The 16,254-nt window shown below is 45.7% G+C and overlaps 5 protein-coding genes across 5 annotated transcripts in view; 3 read left to right on the top strand and 2 right to left on the bottom strand.

Moving 5' to 3' along the window:
* BHQ10_009417 (uncharacterized protein) overlaps window positions 1–3,556 on the bottom strand; it is a gene marked incomplete at both ends in the record, with an annotated part of 4,303 nt that extends 747 nt beyond the window's left edge. The window contains 5 exons of the mRNA XM_040882330.1: window positions 39–1,087; window positions 1,136–1,401; window positions 1,457–2,017; window positions 2,065–2,305; window positions 2,500–3,556. Coding sequence (XP_040737919.1) covers window positions 39–1,087; window positions 1,136–1,401; window positions 1,457–2,017; window positions 2,065–2,305; window positions 2,500–3,556 — 3,174 coding nt within the window. The remainder of the gene's footprint in view (window positions 1–38; window positions 1,088–1,135; window positions 1,402–1,456; window positions 2,018–2,064; window positions 2,306–2,499) is intronic.
* A 3,613-nt stretch (window positions 3,557–7,169) lies between these two features.
* On the top strand, window positions 7,170–9,248 carry BHQ10_009416 (uncharacterized protein; the record flags this gene model as incomplete). The annotated part of the gene is made up of 10 exons (XM_040882329.1): window positions 7,170–7,397; window positions 7,451–7,568; window positions 7,623–7,777; window positions 7,838–7,960; window positions 8,015–8,184; window positions 8,241–8,325; window positions 8,385–8,490; window positions 8,552–8,711; window positions 8,772–8,966; window positions 9,026–9,248. The coding sequence occupies 10 exons, from the start codon at window positions 7,170–7,172 to the stop codon at window positions 9,246–9,248; spliced, it is 1,563 nt and encodes a 520-aa protein (XP_040737918.1).
* Window positions 9,249–9,840: 592 nt separating this feature from the next.
* On the bottom strand, window positions 9,841–12,643 carry BHQ10_009415 (uncharacterized protein; the record flags this gene model as incomplete). Its single annotated transcript, XM_040882328.1, has 3 exons — window positions 9,841–10,015; window positions 10,500–11,010; window positions 11,074–12,643. 3 exons carry the CDS (start codon window positions 12,641–12,643, stop codon window positions 9,841–9,843), a joined length of 2,256 nt encoding a protein of 751 aa, XP_040737917.1.
* Window positions 12,644–13,069: 426 nt separating this feature from the next.
* Window positions 13,070–14,615, top strand: BHQ10_009414 (uncharacterized protein; the record flags this gene model as incomplete). Its single annotated transcript, XM_040882327.1, has 2 exons — window positions 13,070–13,667; window positions 13,801–14,615. The coding sequence occupies 2 exons, from the start codon at window positions 13,070–13,072 to the stop codon at window positions 14,613–14,615; spliced, it is 1,413 nt and encodes a 470-aa protein (XP_040737916.1).
* A 924-nt stretch (window positions 14,616–15,539) lies between these two features.
* On the top strand, window positions 15,540–16,241 carry BHQ10_009413 (uncharacterized protein; the record flags this gene model as incomplete). The annotated part of the gene is made up of 1 exon (XM_040882326.1): window positions 15,540–16,241. The coding sequence occupies one exon, from the start codon at window positions 15,540–15,542 to the stop codon at window positions 16,239–16,241; it is 702 nt and encodes a 233-aa protein (XP_040737915.1).
* Between the last annotated feature and the right edge of the window lie 13 nt (window positions 16,242–16,254).

Genomic DNA, 16,254 nt, shown 5'->3' with positions numbered 1-16,254 from the left:
GATAGCGGTGTCCAGCCATTTTTATCAACTGAGTCAACTACAGCACCTTTCTCAATCAGCACCTTCACTACTCCCTCACGTCCGTTCGCTGCAGCCCATGATAGCGGTGTCTGGCCATTCATATCCACTGAGTCCACTGATGCACCTTTCTCAATCAGCACCTTCACTACTGCCTCACGCCCCGTCCGTGCTGCCCATGATAGTGGTGTTCGATCCATTGTATGCACTGAGTCCACTGCAGCACCTTTCTCAATCAGCACCTTCACTACTGCCTCATGTCCCTTCTCTGCAGCCCATGATAGCGGTGTCCAGCCATTTCTGCCCACTGAGTCCACTGCAGCACCTTTCTCAATCAGCACCTTCACTACTCCCTCATATCCGTTCGCTGCAGCCCATGATAGCGGTGTCCGGCCATTCATATCTACTGAGTCCACTGATGCACCTTTCTCAATCAGCACCTTCACTACTGCCTCACGCCCCGTCCGTGCAGCCCATGATAGCGGTGTCCAGCCATTTTTATCCACTGAGTCAACTGCAACACCTTTCTTAATTAGCACCTTCACTACTGCCTCATGTCCATTCTCTGCAGCCCATGATAGCGGTGTCCGGCGACGCACATCCTCCATGTCTAGATTCAACACTGTCGAACTCAGGTGCAGCATAATTTCTCGAAGACCAAAGAAAGCTGCGATATGAGCAGGCAAGACATCATCATTAAGCTGCGTCTCGTAGAACGGATATGCGTACATCACTCTATACAAGAGGCGGAAGCTCACGGAATGAATTGTGAAATTGGCAAGAAGGTATTCTTTACCAAGTTCGAGTGCTGCACCAGGCAATTCTTCACTCCTTCGAAGGTGGTGACCCCACTGTATTGCAGCGTAGCGCAAAATTGTGACTATTGTGTGATTTTGCTCCAGTGCCTCTCCGGCCGTCAAAGGTGGGAATTTTAGAAAGGTAAGGCAAGTAAGTGCGATTTTACTATGCCATTGCACCTTATTGAGATTGAATATCTCGTTTTGCTGAAGGAGATGTTGTTGAAGGGAGTAATGAACTAAACGGACAGTGGATGTCTCTTGGTCAATCACTACCAAACCATAACAGCAGTTTAGCAGTGTCTCCCTAATAGGTATACCCCTTGGGTTAAAACAAGTGTCACCGTTCTGAATTGCAACTGAGTATAATAGCTCGTCAATAGTAAGTGGCCGTTCTGCTAAATGAATCCACGCAATGATCTTCGCCGCCCGCTCTGATAGCGCAGCCGGCTGCTGCTGTATTCTAGTAATCGTTCCAGTGAAGGCTTCACCAAGATTTGACGGCAATTCTTTCAGAGTTTCTTCACGATCACGTAAGGTAGTAGCTTGAAGGACGGCACGGATTTGCAATGTAGGCAGCAGAAATCTAGTAGATCATTATTATTAATACTGCCAATGATGCTAGGGCTGAATACACTAACATTCCCTTAGCTGAGTCGACAACTTTCTCAAGAATATCCATTCTCAGCCTCTCATCCATGGCTTTAGGCTCAATATCATTGGGGCCACCGATTTCATGTTCGATAAATAGTCGAATATCGCTTTCGTGAGCCTTGATTGTAATGCTCTGTTCCCCTTTGAAGTATTCCTGGACAGTTTCCTGGACGTGGGGACGACCAGTAAGGAATATCTGAATCGAAGAAGGTCCGTCATGTAAGCACTTCAAAAAGCCCCGCAGTTCTCTTAGTTCATCAAGTGCATCTATGCAAACATATACTTTGCTGAACTGTGCACAGGTGATGTAGAAAAGATCTTTTGCATCTTCCAAGCTCAACGGTTTCTTTTGATTGACCCGATCCCCATACAGTTTCAAAACAGCCTCTGGCATTTCAGGTAAAATTCGTAATAATTGCGTTAGTACTGCGCCAAGAATTTTTTCTGTCGTCTGTTCTTCCTGGTCTCTATAGTCACAGTATATGTATCCGAGCCCTATTTTCGATCCAGGGACGATGTGTTCTCTTAAATGATCAACCACAAGTGACCTATGCCAGTCAGTCTATTTAGTCTTAGTTCATCTCCTCCGACTTACGAGATAATGGTTTTCCCGGCTCCTGGGTTTCCATAACAGCATAGTCTTTGACACTTTGCTATTTTGGAGGACCAATCAAGGAATTTGGGGTCATTAAGTAACCACGTGCCTGTATTGCTAACCCGCTTCTTCTGGTTCTCGAAGTGTCGCGCTGATGGACTCAGTGAAGACAGCCATTCAAAAATAGCGTGTTGCTTCTGACCCACAGCAATTTCGTTCAAAGTCCATTTCATTACCTGCACTATATATCCAAATCAGCAAGTGTTCCATACGCCATAAAAGAAGTACATTAGCATTGACAATTGGCAATATATTGTGTGATCTGCCTTTTAGTCCATTGATATATCGTGTCTTTGCCACCTAGGTGAACTTCGACCTTAGAGGTCTTCAACATGACAGTGGAGGGGTCATAGCTAACACTAGTGCATCACTAACCATCATTAAGTACGTCCTTGATGAGACGGTCTCCCTGAACCTCATTTGGCTGGACAATAAACAGAAGTTCCTTAGCATAGGCCGCCGCTACCGCCGCTGCGTACTCCTGCCAAGCCTTGTTCTTGTGAGAATCCGAGTAGTCACAGATACCCCGGATTACCAAGCACGGAAAGTTGTTCACAATGCCAGCCGCCTCCATTTCAACGCAGAGAACATTACCGCCAAGGTTCCTATTCAGCTTGTCCCGAGATTGGGCATCTTTGATAACCTGGTTGCCGGACGCGATAAGACCGTAATGCACGCGCATATCTCGGGGCTTCCTCTTCACCACCTTAGTTTTGTCACAGAATTGACAACTATCCTTTTCTTCATCCTCCTCTTCCTCTTCCTCGTCGTCATCATCACCGTCCTCTATCTTAGCATTCTCGTCCGGTTTGACTGGAGTGACATGACCGTAGCTTGCCTTGAACAAAATGTCCACGAGTGAATCCGATCTCAAATATTTCTCCGCCGCTTTGGGGTATCTGTCCTTGAACTCATTAAGATACTTGGAAATTTTTGACCCATTTAGTTCGTTGTCCGTTCTCAGCTTGGTCAAAGCTGTCAGTAGAGCTTTCGGTGGATTATCAAGTGCGCCAATCCGCTCGAACTGGCCGTCTTGTTTTGTCTTTCCCATGTCCCACTGTACCACGCCAGGGAACTGGCCTTCAGGTCTACTGACCACGACATCACCAAGTCGCACTTTATTTGATGGAACGCCGCCTCCGATTCCCACCATAAGACAGGATCTGATAGAGGGGAATGATCTGGCCAACAGAGTCACGACGTTTGCTGCCGCATTCGTGCCGTATCTGCCTTCTGGGAGACATGCGATGACGACGTTGTGCTTGCCGATAGACCCAAGGGTATACGTGTTACTGTCACGGTGTGGATTTTGTAAATCGCCATGTCTCTTGTCTAACATGGCAGTCGCTGCAGTCTGTTCCTTCGACAAGGCACAAACCCATCCCACGGTATAGTCGCTATGAGTTTTGGTTTCAAGCTCCTCGGTAGCCATCTTTGAAGATCGGGCTTTTTGAAGAAGATAAAAGCGGGGTTAGATGTACTGAAATACTGTTTTGAGTATGTAACTGAGGGGTGGTAAAACGTGTCTGGACCGAAGAACAAAAAAACATTGCAAGGACTTTATGACGAGGTTGAGGTTGAGGTTGGACGTGGGAGGGGCACGTTGGCTGTGCAAGGCTGTGACTTTCAGTGCATAATCTTCTGGCCAATCACGTTCGCTTCACTCGTGGTGTATAGCTAACCAGTGTATGCAAGATTGACGGCTCGATGTAAATTCCGCAACCCAGAGAATTTGGAATGAGGAAATCGCTACTACAGCAGTCCTTAGGCAAGAATCTGCGTGAACCGTGTAATGTTATGTGTTTTTCCGGCTGTCTAATTAGGAATCATGAGCATCGTGAAGGGATTTATTCTATGGGTCCCTAGGTCAATGAGATATTGACATTAGACGTTATACTTAGAACCATATCCACCTAATAAGTAATATCTAGAATTTCCCACTGCTAATTCAACACTCTGTCTCGCCTGTTTAATAAAATGCATTGAGTATAATGACTAGAGTGTACACAGGTCTCTACTTTTTTTTCTACTGCAGGTTCTTTGGTGAATTTTAAAAAGCGAGCGGAATCTAGATATGGTAGATATTACATCTTCTCAAGTTGCAGCAGTCGACGGTAGTGTGCGGCTGTATAACCTCCCGCTAGTCACGAAGCTGATCACGAACCCTCCGGGGAGGTAGGCCATTGTTACGAAGGTGATGCTACTCTCACTGTAGATCCCCTGCGGTAGAAAGGTCCAGGATTTGAAAAATAGTATTCCATTATCTGTGATGAGAACGACAGGAAATAAAGTGAGCCTTTTATATTTCCGGTAATCGCGTTTTTCAGTCTCCTTCGAGATGATTTCTTGAGGAAGATTCGAATCTACCGGACCAGTTTTGAATATAAGATAATTGATAGGTGTAAATATCGGTGCATTCCTCATATAATCATCGGCAGTTTGTCCAGGAAGGTTGGTGGTAGTTAGCTTAAATGGTGGTTTTCTGCGTAATAGTTGCAGTCAAAGGTCAACGGCGTCTTGCTGGTGATTATTTCTTAATAAAGAAGATGCTAGTTTCCTTCTAAGCGGATTAAGTATCTCTTGAAGTTCTTTTTTGTGTAAAAAGGTTCAAGCGTTCTCAAATAATTGTCGGATAAAATCTCTCTGTATATTATTTTTCTTGATGGCAAGCTCAGCTGCTGAAATATCAAATATGAATCTCGATTTGGAATAAGTTTCGCTTAGTAGTCTCGGGCGCAAGTTGGATACCGTGTTTATGGATGTTGGAGGTAATTGAAGTGAGAATGCATGAAGCATTGCTTTGGAAACAAGCATACAGGCGCCAGCAGGTCCAGACAGTAGCAAAGAGGCTGTCAAAGTCTGGTAGGTTAATCTAAATAATAACCACGAGTTAAAGAGGGAGTTCGGACAAATGCCAACTCTGTTCTTGGTCTCTTATGGCAGGCGCTTAATTCCAACTCATGCTCACAGTAATGATTGATCGTACGGAGAATTACACAGGCATCAAAGCTGATTGAGAAGTACCGATAGCTGAGCGGTAAAAAGAGATCCGACTCTGCTGTCTTGGTTGATAGCTATGAAAGAGGGGCTCTTAAAGTATTTAGATACTTTAGAAGTTATCAACTAAGCATGCACTAGGCTTAGCCCCAGCTATATCACAAAAAAGGTAGAGCCTGCTAGGTATCACGCTATCAAGTTTTTCCAACTGTACTTGGTGCTTCGCATTGATGAGTTTAGCCACTGGAATGTTAGCAATCGATATTAAGTTATAACTTAGATACTACTTATAGAAGCGAGTCATTGGTCTATAAGTCCCATTATCGTTTCATGCTAAAAGATATCTCAATACCCTCAAGTATAGAATGATCCTTACACTCCTGCATATAGAAATTTACTAACATGGGTACGCATAGAGCCAAAAGGTGACTACTATCATGTCACATATCTGGAGCATCTGCTGCCCAATTTATCTGCTCTAGTCCGAGACGGCCACTTGAAGATGAATGGCTGTATTTCCGTACCGCTTGATAGCAAAGTGTGCCTGGAATTATTGGTGGAGAGGAATGTAGACTGGTTTAAGTATGGAGGTCGTATCCTTAATCTTAGATGTTGTGGAAATTTTAGAATTGACCATTGTGATTCTTTATTTCTAAAAGTCTGTAAATTAACTGTTAAAAAAATACTTATAAAATATTTTTATAGGATATTTTTAATTATACATACTAGTTTAATAAGAGGTTTTCTTAGCAATCTTATACGTAGTAAGGTCGATATCCAACAAGAGCAGGTGAGTGGATTTACGCGCTACACTCACCACATTCGGGATAGCGGTAAAGTAATCCTGTCAAAAGCCTATCTACTCGCGAGACACTGTAGTGTAATGTACGAAGATGTATCGGTACTTCTGCACACGAATCGGTCGAATCGATCGGCCAGATGTTTCTCGGCGCGAGTTTAAACAAACGTCTTCTTTTGTCTCAACAGTACGACTTGCATATCTCTCCTTCTTTCAATTCTTTTTGTGTGGCTGTTTGATTGCACGATAATATCCGTGTTGAGGATCAATATTGGTCAAAACTTACTACGTGTAGGGTCGGTCTCTCCGCTTCTTATCTTTTAATTTTCTCAAAAAGAGCAAGTTTAATCTACGTCTAATAAACAGACCCGCTAACTACCACCCCACGATACGACACTAGGATGATCACGAAATGGCAATTCAACCTGCAGATTCCGCAATGCCCCTGAAAGTAGAGAACATCACCTGCTCGTTGAATTTGAAATCCTGGGTTCGCTCCCCTACAACAAACGCTTATCTCCGGTTGGTGATTTGAATTTCAACCGGCTACACCAAAACCACGCCAACGGTGGGTGCGACCATACTCTATTTCATGCTAGAATTAGAAACACACAGAAGCCTCGTCCTTGTGCAGCCTGTACCCCGCCGACTATACTCACTATCCACCTAGTAGTACCTACTAGTGCGTGCGATTCGTCTTACTTCTTTCTGTTTATTCGCCGAGTATTCGAAGCGTGCAGAAGCCTCGTTGTGACGATCAGCGTCTTTAGTCCCACGCTAAGCAACCGTCCGAACCTTTTTTCCATTGATATCGCGTTTCTCAATGCATGCACGTAGTGCATACGACCTACTAGCAGTGAGCTATTCATGGGAGATTAGCCGAATTGAGACTAACGGCACGTTGAGATGGAATGTTTCTTTGAGTTTGCAGAAGCACCTTCCTGCTTCGTACAGATCTCGGCGACATGGATCAAGTCGCATGCATTAGATCCGGCACAGCATGTGGTGCGAGTCTAAGCGAATAGACTGATCTAGTAGCCTGTTTGTTCCTTGCTAGTAGCATCTCTCTACCCGTTTACAGCTTACAAGGCTAGTCCATCCCCTGGAACTGGGGTGATAAATAAATGCTGTGAATCCCTCTCGTTCCAGATGCCTTAATGTGAGAACAATCAAAAGTAATTCTATTCGCTGTTGTTCTTTGCAACATCGAGGGTACAAACCGTAAGGTTTCCTGCTACGTTCAGTCAGGATGCGATCAATGCTTTCAGCCATCGCTCTGGGTGTGTCATGCGCTTCATTTGCGACAGCCTCCAGACCGAAAGCCCCCAGAGCTCCTGCAGCTGCAGCTGCAGCCGAAGACTCCCAGTATGCAACTGGATATTTTGACCAGCTTTTGGATCATGACAAGCCAGAGCTAGGTACATTTAAGCAACGTTACTTCTGGAGTACCGAGTACTGGAAAGGACCGGGATCTCCGGTAAGTGGCCTTAAGCTTGACTGATTGATTGTAGATACTAATTCCGATGCTAGGTTGTTGTGTTCCAACCTGGAGAAGAAAGTGCCGAGGGCTTCGAGGGATATTTATTCAACGTGACACTTACTGGTGTCTATGCGCAGGAGATTGGTGCTGCTGGCCTTATTCTCGAGCGTAAGCCGTTTCCTACCTCTTGGTTTTTGCAGTTGCTTGTCTAATTTCAAAAAGATCGCTTCTATGGTAATTCCTCGCCGGTTGCCACATTGACACCCAAGACCATGCAGCAACTCACTTTCAAGAATGCACTTGCCGATGCCGTGTACTTTGCAAAGAATCTCAAGCTTCCCTTTGACAACTCTACCAAAAGTAGCCCTGATAATGCTGTATGTATCATTCCATCTACAATCATGAGTCGCCATGATAAATACTGACAGACCACATAGCCATGGATCCTTGCCGGTGGCTCGTACAGTGGAGCTCAAGCAGGCTGGACTGCAGCTACTCTGCCTGGCACGTACTGGGCCTACCACGCATCCAGTGCACCTGTAGAGGCAATCTGGGACTACGTGAGTATTCTCTACGCTCATTTACGTCACCAATCTCATGTTGACGATTTGCAGTGGCAATATTTTGTTCCTATCCAGGAACGACTACCGCAGAACTGTAGCACAGATCTAGTCAAGACAATTGATTACATTGATTCAATCTTGACCGGACCAGATGAAAACGCCAAAGATGCTTTGAAGAAGAAATTCCTGCTGGGAGATCTAAGAGATGACGACTTTGCAGAGTATTTACGAATCATTAGGCGACAGTTGATGAATTGATGCTAACGGGTTGCAATAGGGCAATTGTGGGAGGCCCTTATCTCGGACAGACGACAAGTTGGGAAAACGCCGGGGCTCTCTATGAATTCTGTGACTATATTGAGGTATGAAAATCAGCCGAGCACATCAATCACGCCGACAAAATTCTCATGAAAACCTTTAGAATGTCTACGCCACCCCTCCTGTCCATGCCAGCGCTGCCGGAGTTGGCGTCACTAAAGCTCTTGAAGGTTACGCCCAGTGGTGGACCACCTCTTACTTCCCTGGAGGTAAGTATGAGTTGAAAGCAAAACCAGCTCCTTTCGGTTAACCAAAGGCCTTGAATCACAGATTGCGCCAGTTACGGTTACTGGACGGACAAATACGAAACAGCCTGTTTCGACACTTACAACAGCTCGAATCCACTCTATGCCGATAAATCAATTAATAACTTGATAGATCGTCAGTGGATTTGGCTTTTGTGCAATGAACCATTCGGCGCATGGCAAGAGTAAGTACTACTTGAAGTATAATTAATATGGTCCGTTTGTCTAACTATTTGCTACCCTAGTGCTGCGCCCAAAGGAGTGCCATCTATTGTCTCCAGCCTGGTAACAGCGGACTATAACTACCACGTATGTGCAACTTTGTTCCAGCCGGATGATGGATACACATATGCCGGCGCCAAGGGCAAACGTTCTGATGCTGTTAACGCCTGGACTGGGGGCTGGACTGGAACCACTGAGCGCGTAATTTGGGGCCAAGGGTATGATTTTCTCGGTCACCTCACATGCTACATCCTCAATTGACATTATTGTACAACAGACAATATGACCCCTGGCGCGAAGAAACCATCTCATCAGACTTCCGTCCCGGCGGTCCAGCAACTTCTAGAACGCCCAATCCCATCTTTGTCATGCCCGAAGCCAGCCATTGTTATGACCTGCTATGGAGGAATGGCGATGCAAACGCGGGTGTTCGCGACGTCCAGAACAAGGAAATTGCGCAAATGAAAGCTTGGGTTGAGGAGTGGTACGCTAAGAAGTAGGTAGTGACAGGTAACGTCAAGCTGGGAGGCTATCGTGGAGCAACATCGTTATGACTCTATCAGCGATGAAGAAAATTGTTCTATACACACTGACACGGTATGTGTGCGGAACTTGGTATATTCATGACTTATGACTTCCCCGAGTTCATTCTCTAACACATTAATACCGCCCATCCCGGATTTCTCGTTCTATCCGTATAATGTTTCTCAAAAATATTAGACTTCTGTCAAATTGACTTCATATCGGGTTTCATCCTCTTGGTTGTCCTACTATATCTGTATTGCCTGGGTCGATTGAACAGAAACCATAAGATATATCATATTGTACGCAGCAAACGGAAGAAAGGCCATTTTACCTCTTTGACTAATAGCGAAACTGGCTATATATCAAGGCTTATCTTGCTTACCTGCCCTGATCTCCACTTCCAAAGCGTTGAGAATATGCTCGTATTTAGTTCTGTATTAGTTCGCTCGCTCTTTTGTCTTGTCAATATCCGGAACTGGATAACAGCTATCTTCTTCTTCGACCAAGCGCATAGTATCATGACCCGATAATAGGATACAGTCTATTTGTAGCGAACATCCTCAGTGACTACAATGTATCGCTTCGCAGCTTTGCGTCTTCCCAATGTGAATAGCCAATGAACATTCTGATAAATTGTTGTAATAAATCGTTATAAGATTGTCGCAACGTAGGCAGATGATCGTAGATACGAATATCACCGACACCAGAGAACATCGTGTTTGGGGTGGAAGTAAAAGTGGGCCTGTCGATGGCGGAGCCGTTGATCACTCAAATCCAAATCACAGGTTTCTTTTTCACGTTGGAAAACCTGCTATGCTTGCTGGGAGTTTAGATGAATGTTCTGGATCCCTATCCTCAATTTGGTAAATGTCTGGAACGGGGACAATCTTGCCGCAAGAGTCAGAGGCCCTCTATCAACAAACCCGGCTCGACATCATTTGTTCATCCATCTGAAGATCCCTTCTTTGACTAAGCCCCACGGACGGACTCCTACATGTAGTGGCTCTAGCGCTTCTTTCCTGAATCTCTCGCCTTCTCCTCTCCTATATCTTTTCTCTCTTTCTCTTCGTCTTTGCGTTTCTCTTTCATTCACATGTGTACCACCGTTCCTCTCAGGACGTTTCCTCTCGTGATCCTTGCCCCTGTGATGATCTCTCCTACGATGATCCCTATTGTCATAGCTCTGTCTTTCAAAACCCCGGATTAATTGGTCCCTATTTATGTACCTCCGCTGCTCTTTGTTTCTCGCTTGTTCTTCGTCTTCCCTGCTCAGCCATTCTCTTCTCAATCCCTCCTCCTTCAATCTCTCCTCCTTCAATCTCTCTTTCTCCAATCTCTCCTGCTCCAATCTCTCCTGCTCCAATCTCTCCTTCTCCAATTTCTCCTGCTCCACTTTCTCTTCCTCCAGTCTCTCCTCCTCTAATCTCTCTTGCTCCAGTCTATCTCGGTCCAATCTTGCTCTTTCGACTCTTTCTTGTCCCACTCTCTCGAGGGTCTCTTTCCGCGTATCGCCCTGTGTCATAACTCCCATTTCCTTCCGGTCATCACTCATACGCTGGTTTTGTGATGGTTGTGCAACATTATTCTTCACCTTATCCTGCCTTCCCCTATTGGATTGCCAACTAGCCTCAAGAATACCCTGAAACCAAAGTTGTAAACTCCCCCACTGCTGACCCGCCATGACCTTGGTTAACGAGACTCGAGAATATTGCCATGAACCCTGTCCCGTCGGGCTATCTAAACGAAAACGTTGCCACAATTTGGTAGAAGATAATGCGAAAATTGAATTGCTGGGGTTACCTTTTGAGTGTTTTTTCACAGGCAGTTCCGAGCGAGGACCTCCGTTCAAATAAAATCCCAGCATGGGGTGTGGGGGTGGAATGCCGAATCTCACTTCCACCTCGCGTGAAGGCCACCCGAATACTCCCGGCCAAATGAAAGTATCCATTGGATCTCCCTGAACGTCTTTAGGGATGGCGGTTAAGCCGAGGGAAGCTAGCGAGCAGCACAGAACCCAGAGAAGCGTATTTGAGTCGCTGGACTCTGGAGGCATATCTCGGAGATCAGTTTTATCAGAATCCAACCGTTTCAGATAGCTATTCCAAATTTGATCCAGATAGTCGATGGTTTGATTGTTCCCTTCGGTGGGTCTTTGGAAGTTAACCAGATGCAACAACATCCAATTGGGATTCGTTTCATCTGCAATATAGGGCCAATGTAATGTATGGAAGTTCGGTGGCTTCGTGCCCATGAGCAGTGCTAAGGTAATCGAATTGATCATGATGAATGTCTTCAACCGCATATTCTCAAACGGATTCCCCTGCGGCAATGGTACGATATTCTGGACACAAATTTGTAGAAGGGCCCAGGTCGTTAGATCTACCCAACGTGGGAATACACGTTCGTCTTCCCTCGAGAACATGTCGTCGAGAATTGACTTAATAGTAGACGTAACTATCCTTTCTGCTCCCAAGTACGGTTCGTGGACTGTTCGGAGGCATGGTTGTAGCTTTCTCGGAGAATCCAACTCAAAAAGTTGAAGTACCTCTCGTAGGAGATTCAATTGTTCCATTCGCGGCGGCTGAACCGCGAAATAACTTTGAAAATTCGTCTCAACGTAATCCTTCAGCCAGGCGGCCAGCTCGTACTGGTCTGCAAAGATCCGGTCAGATCGTTGGAGTCGCTGAACTAGTAATTTATGAAGCTGCTGCAGAGCAATCTCTCCAGCATGCACGAGGCCATTGACCAAGTCGAGCATGTGTCTCTCATCTTCAGTAAGGTCTCCCGAATATGGCTTGTATATGAGATCGTGATGAATGTTCGCCCMAGAATGCATCAAGACTGTGATGACTTGAATTTCCACTGTTCGTCCTGAAAGCTCCGGCTTGGTCCGGTTCTTTCCGTCGCCATCGTCTCGCAGTTGTACGCGAAAGTGAGTGGCCTTATAGCCCATGAATCGCGTTCCAATCCGTCCATTACGATCGCCACTCTGATGGCTCCCCCAAACTACTGCCGGCTGCGTTTCTTGAAATTCTTTGCGAATAAAATTTCCAACCGGCTCTAGATCATCAGGGAAGTAGACGGCAATCCGAACACCTGCGAGATCGACCATGTCCCGCTTAATTTCATCTGCATCCTTGTACGGTCCTTTGCCGTCTTTCATGCGATCGGTTTGTCGACGCTGAATGGACTTCTTCAGACTATCTATTGATTTCGCTCGGTGTGTGAAAATACACTTTAAAGCTACCAATCCTTCCTCGCAGCGCTTCCGCGCTTCGATGGCGAGATTCTCGTACGTGGCCTTGATATCCTGCCAGTTATGGACAAATTTGTCGATTTCTGCATTCTCTTCGGTAACATCAGTCGCCATGCCTCCACGCAGATCCTACTAGTGTAATGACCACTGCAAAGTTAGAAAGGCACGATAAGTAAAATGGCTCTGGTAAGTACCGATTTGATGAAGGTATAGCGATTTTCTGCTTCAAATCCCTCAGGCAAGGCTACAAGTTCTAGTAGTCAGCGGGGCTGAGAGGATATCTACCCTGCATGACGCTACCTAGCAGGTGCATCGAATTATCCAAAATGAACCACTTACGAGCGAGGCGCGTCGGCTGAGGACTAGCAATGGGCCCGTACAATTGGTTTGAAAAAATATACGGCTAGATACATTCATCCGTACGTCGCCGCTGGCGGGGCCGGGCCTTTGGTAGTTGTACAACGAGCGATGGGAGGTGCGGAGATCATCATCTGAAACCACTTATCTGGGCCAACTTCGTTCGCAACAAGCATTTTAGACATGGATAAAACCTACAAAGACTTTGTTCGTGCTCAAATGCGGCTGAATCCCTGTCTGTATGGTCTCGCAGAGTTCATGACGAAAGATCGGCCAAAGCTTCAGCCTGATGGAATATTTTCCTGCCTTGAATACTTGAAAAACAATACTAGGAGACTCTGGACGCGAGTGACGCCCCATGACTTCGTCTCCACCATCAGAACCGCTCACCAGAGCCCCGATGAAGTTCTTGGCCGAGTGCTATTTGTACAAGACCCCGGACCAGAGACGATTGACTGCCTCGGATCTGCCTTCGATATCGACCCGCTGTTCTTCGCCACATACATCGACACATCGTTCGCAGATCTAGAATTGCGTCCAGCACCGCCTTCTATTGCGATTGTACCGTCCAGATTCTCTGCCAAAGACGCGGTGCACCTTCATTATCAGCGGATTTTGAATCTTGGTGATTGCGCGCGAATATCTGAAGAGAAGCTTAAACTGGACAGCAATGTCGCACGATCTGTCAAACGGATCCCTCTTCTTGGCGGTGCTAATCTCGCATTCGTGCGCAGCTGCTGTTCGGTCCTGAAGAAGCCAGTTAACGGAAGGCAATGGCTTTGTAAGTTGTTTTGTATCAATTGAATTTTCCTTCTTCCACATAGGGGCGCAATCCTGGTACAATTCGGCTCCAGTACTATTACTTAACAGTAATTTATCGATTTTGGAGACCCTAATTCCTGAGTGATATCTAGGTTTAGTGCTCTTGGATTCAACTACGGCGGATATAATTCAATTTGATGGCTCCACGAAAGAGACTCGCAGATACGCCCAAATTCCATTTCAAGGCGGATTTGAGGACATCATGGATCCTATCTCCTTTTCGCAATTCATATCCACGGGTGCAAGCATAGTGTGGAGACCACGATCTCTCACTCAAGCGGTCATCCGATATTTTGCCAAAGATATGCCCGGTTTCGACCCTACAGATCCGTCCATGCTCAGTTTATCATATTACCCGATCAAAGTCACCATTTCGGAATGGATGATATACACTTTACTGCTTAGCCGCTACGTCAAACACTACGAGTACCGACTCTACCGCTTGGATGTACAGCTCCGACCTGACGATCTCCATGAACTTCAGCCCTGGCGCCGACGGAGCAAACAGAGTTTACACAAACTACGGCTCATGCAATCTTTCGTTGAGCATCATATTTCCACAGAGTTAGAAAAGGGTCCATGGACTGACGTGCTCCACGACATCCAGCATCTCTCTTCCCAAGTGGCCCAATGGGCTTCGTTTCTGGAGTCGTTGAGTTCTGTGGCAACAACCATGATTCAATTAACGGACACGCGTCGCTCAGTCCAAGAAGCCGATAATGTGAAGCGATTGACGGCTATCGCATTGATCTTTGTTCCGCTCGGTTTTGTTGCCAGTCTCTTTAGCATGTCTGAAACGGTCGCGCCGTGGAGCGATCGCTTCTGGCTCTATTTTGCTGTGGCTGTACCTTTGCTCTTGGTCGTTCTCGTATTTTCAGTCTACCCACTGGGAAGGGTGCAACGATAATTTGAACTAATCGTTCATTTGCAAGATTTCAGGACTCAATGCAATTAGTACGTCAGCACAAGTAGATGATGTCCGTTCATAGCACTTTAAAAGATAGACCCCTTCAATTAACGACAGCGAGGTTTCTTCCTTACTTAAATAAACGAATATTGTTTTCGTTAAATTTCTGCTCCTCTAAAAAATTCACAGCTAGTTCATCAGGAAGATTGGTATATGTCGTTAGTATTTCCAGGTAACAATGATATGTTGCAGGGTGCTATATCAAAAAAGAGATTCAAGAGCTTTCTTTACAGACAGAGGAAAGTCATAATGGCAGAGGTTTAGGCCAACCTTTTATGCCATACGAATCTAAACCCCTATGATCTAACCGATAAAACTTCCCAAGGCGCAAACCCTTATTACCTTATGGTGATGGAATTGATATACCCGCTAAGCTAGCTATGGTCAAAGGTGCCGCTATGTAGGATATGTACCTAGCTATACTTGAATGGGCCGTTGGCGTACAAGGCAGATTCACACAATACCTAATCAGGAAGGCGTGCATTAAATTAAAATCTGTAAGAGTATGGTAAGCTTACTAATATTGACATAAGACTTCAGACAGCGTTCATCATATCCATCATATCCAGTTCCTCCGAACTGGATCTATCTACTCTGTTCTGCCTTGTGAGATCCAACATAGCCAGGCACTAGCAAATGGCTCTGCTGGCTCTATTAACCTAACCCTAGTGGTTGCGGAAAATCCTTTGTTCCATCACACATTAGTTTCCGTGCATGGGGGTCTAAATTCATTGGCTGTGACTTCTTAAATCTCTGACATTCTGCGCCAACTTGAATATAGCAGTAATTTTCGTATAAATGCCGTTGTCTTCGAGGTCTAGATCTCCATCGGTGCTCAAATATCGTCCGACAAGTCGTCTACCAATGGCATCCTCACCATCAAGCACAAGATCGGTCCAGATCTCACTTATTTCATACGGCCATGCCAACGGTCCAATTGTGCAGCAACAGAAACCCCCGGCAAAATATCACAAAACCTTGTCTTACAGCATTCGACATTTGCCGAATCCGCCACGCCATTTGCGAGTTAAAGCAACTGGTCTGTCGCGGCGGCTCCAGAAGGAGTTTCTTCAAAATGACGATGTTGAAGCATTTTTGCTAAAAGTTCGAGGGGAGATTTTGAATGTGGTTAAAAAGGGAGGTGACCTACTTTCAGCTATCAGCGAGGGGGAACAGGATGAGAATAAAAATGGGGAATCGGGGGACGGTGATATAAACGAACAGCCCTCTCCTGAAAACACAGAAGATATCAATATAGTCGTGACAATATGCTGTGAAGAGGGTCGTCATCGAAGCGTCGCGTTTGTTGAAGAACTAGCCCGAAGACTGGGCAATCTTAAAGATGAGGACGATGACTTTCCTCAGCACTGGCAAGTGTCGATCAATGTCATGCATCGTGATATCGGAGGAAATGACAATGAAGGCGAGCAGTCTCTAGGTCAGAATCAGCGTCCCAACAAAGCTCAAGCGAAGACTAGACAGAGAGATCGACGCGAAAAAGAGGATAGGTTAAATAGCAGCTCGGAGACAACGGGTAATTTTCTAGCTAGCAATTACTCCACATAGTTTTATTGCCAGG

The sequence above is a fragment of the Talaromyces amestolkiae genome (assembly GCF_001896365.1).
Source record: "Talaromyces amestolkiae strain CIB chromosome Unknown scaffold24.1, whole genome shotgun sequence".
NCBI lineage: Eukaryota > Fungi > Ascomycota > Eurotiomycetes > Eurotiales > Trichocomaceae > Talaromyces > Talaromyces amestolkiae.
The sequence above is the reverse complement of the archived record's forward strand: the minus strand, read 5'-3'. Positions and strand labels throughout refer to the sequence as shown.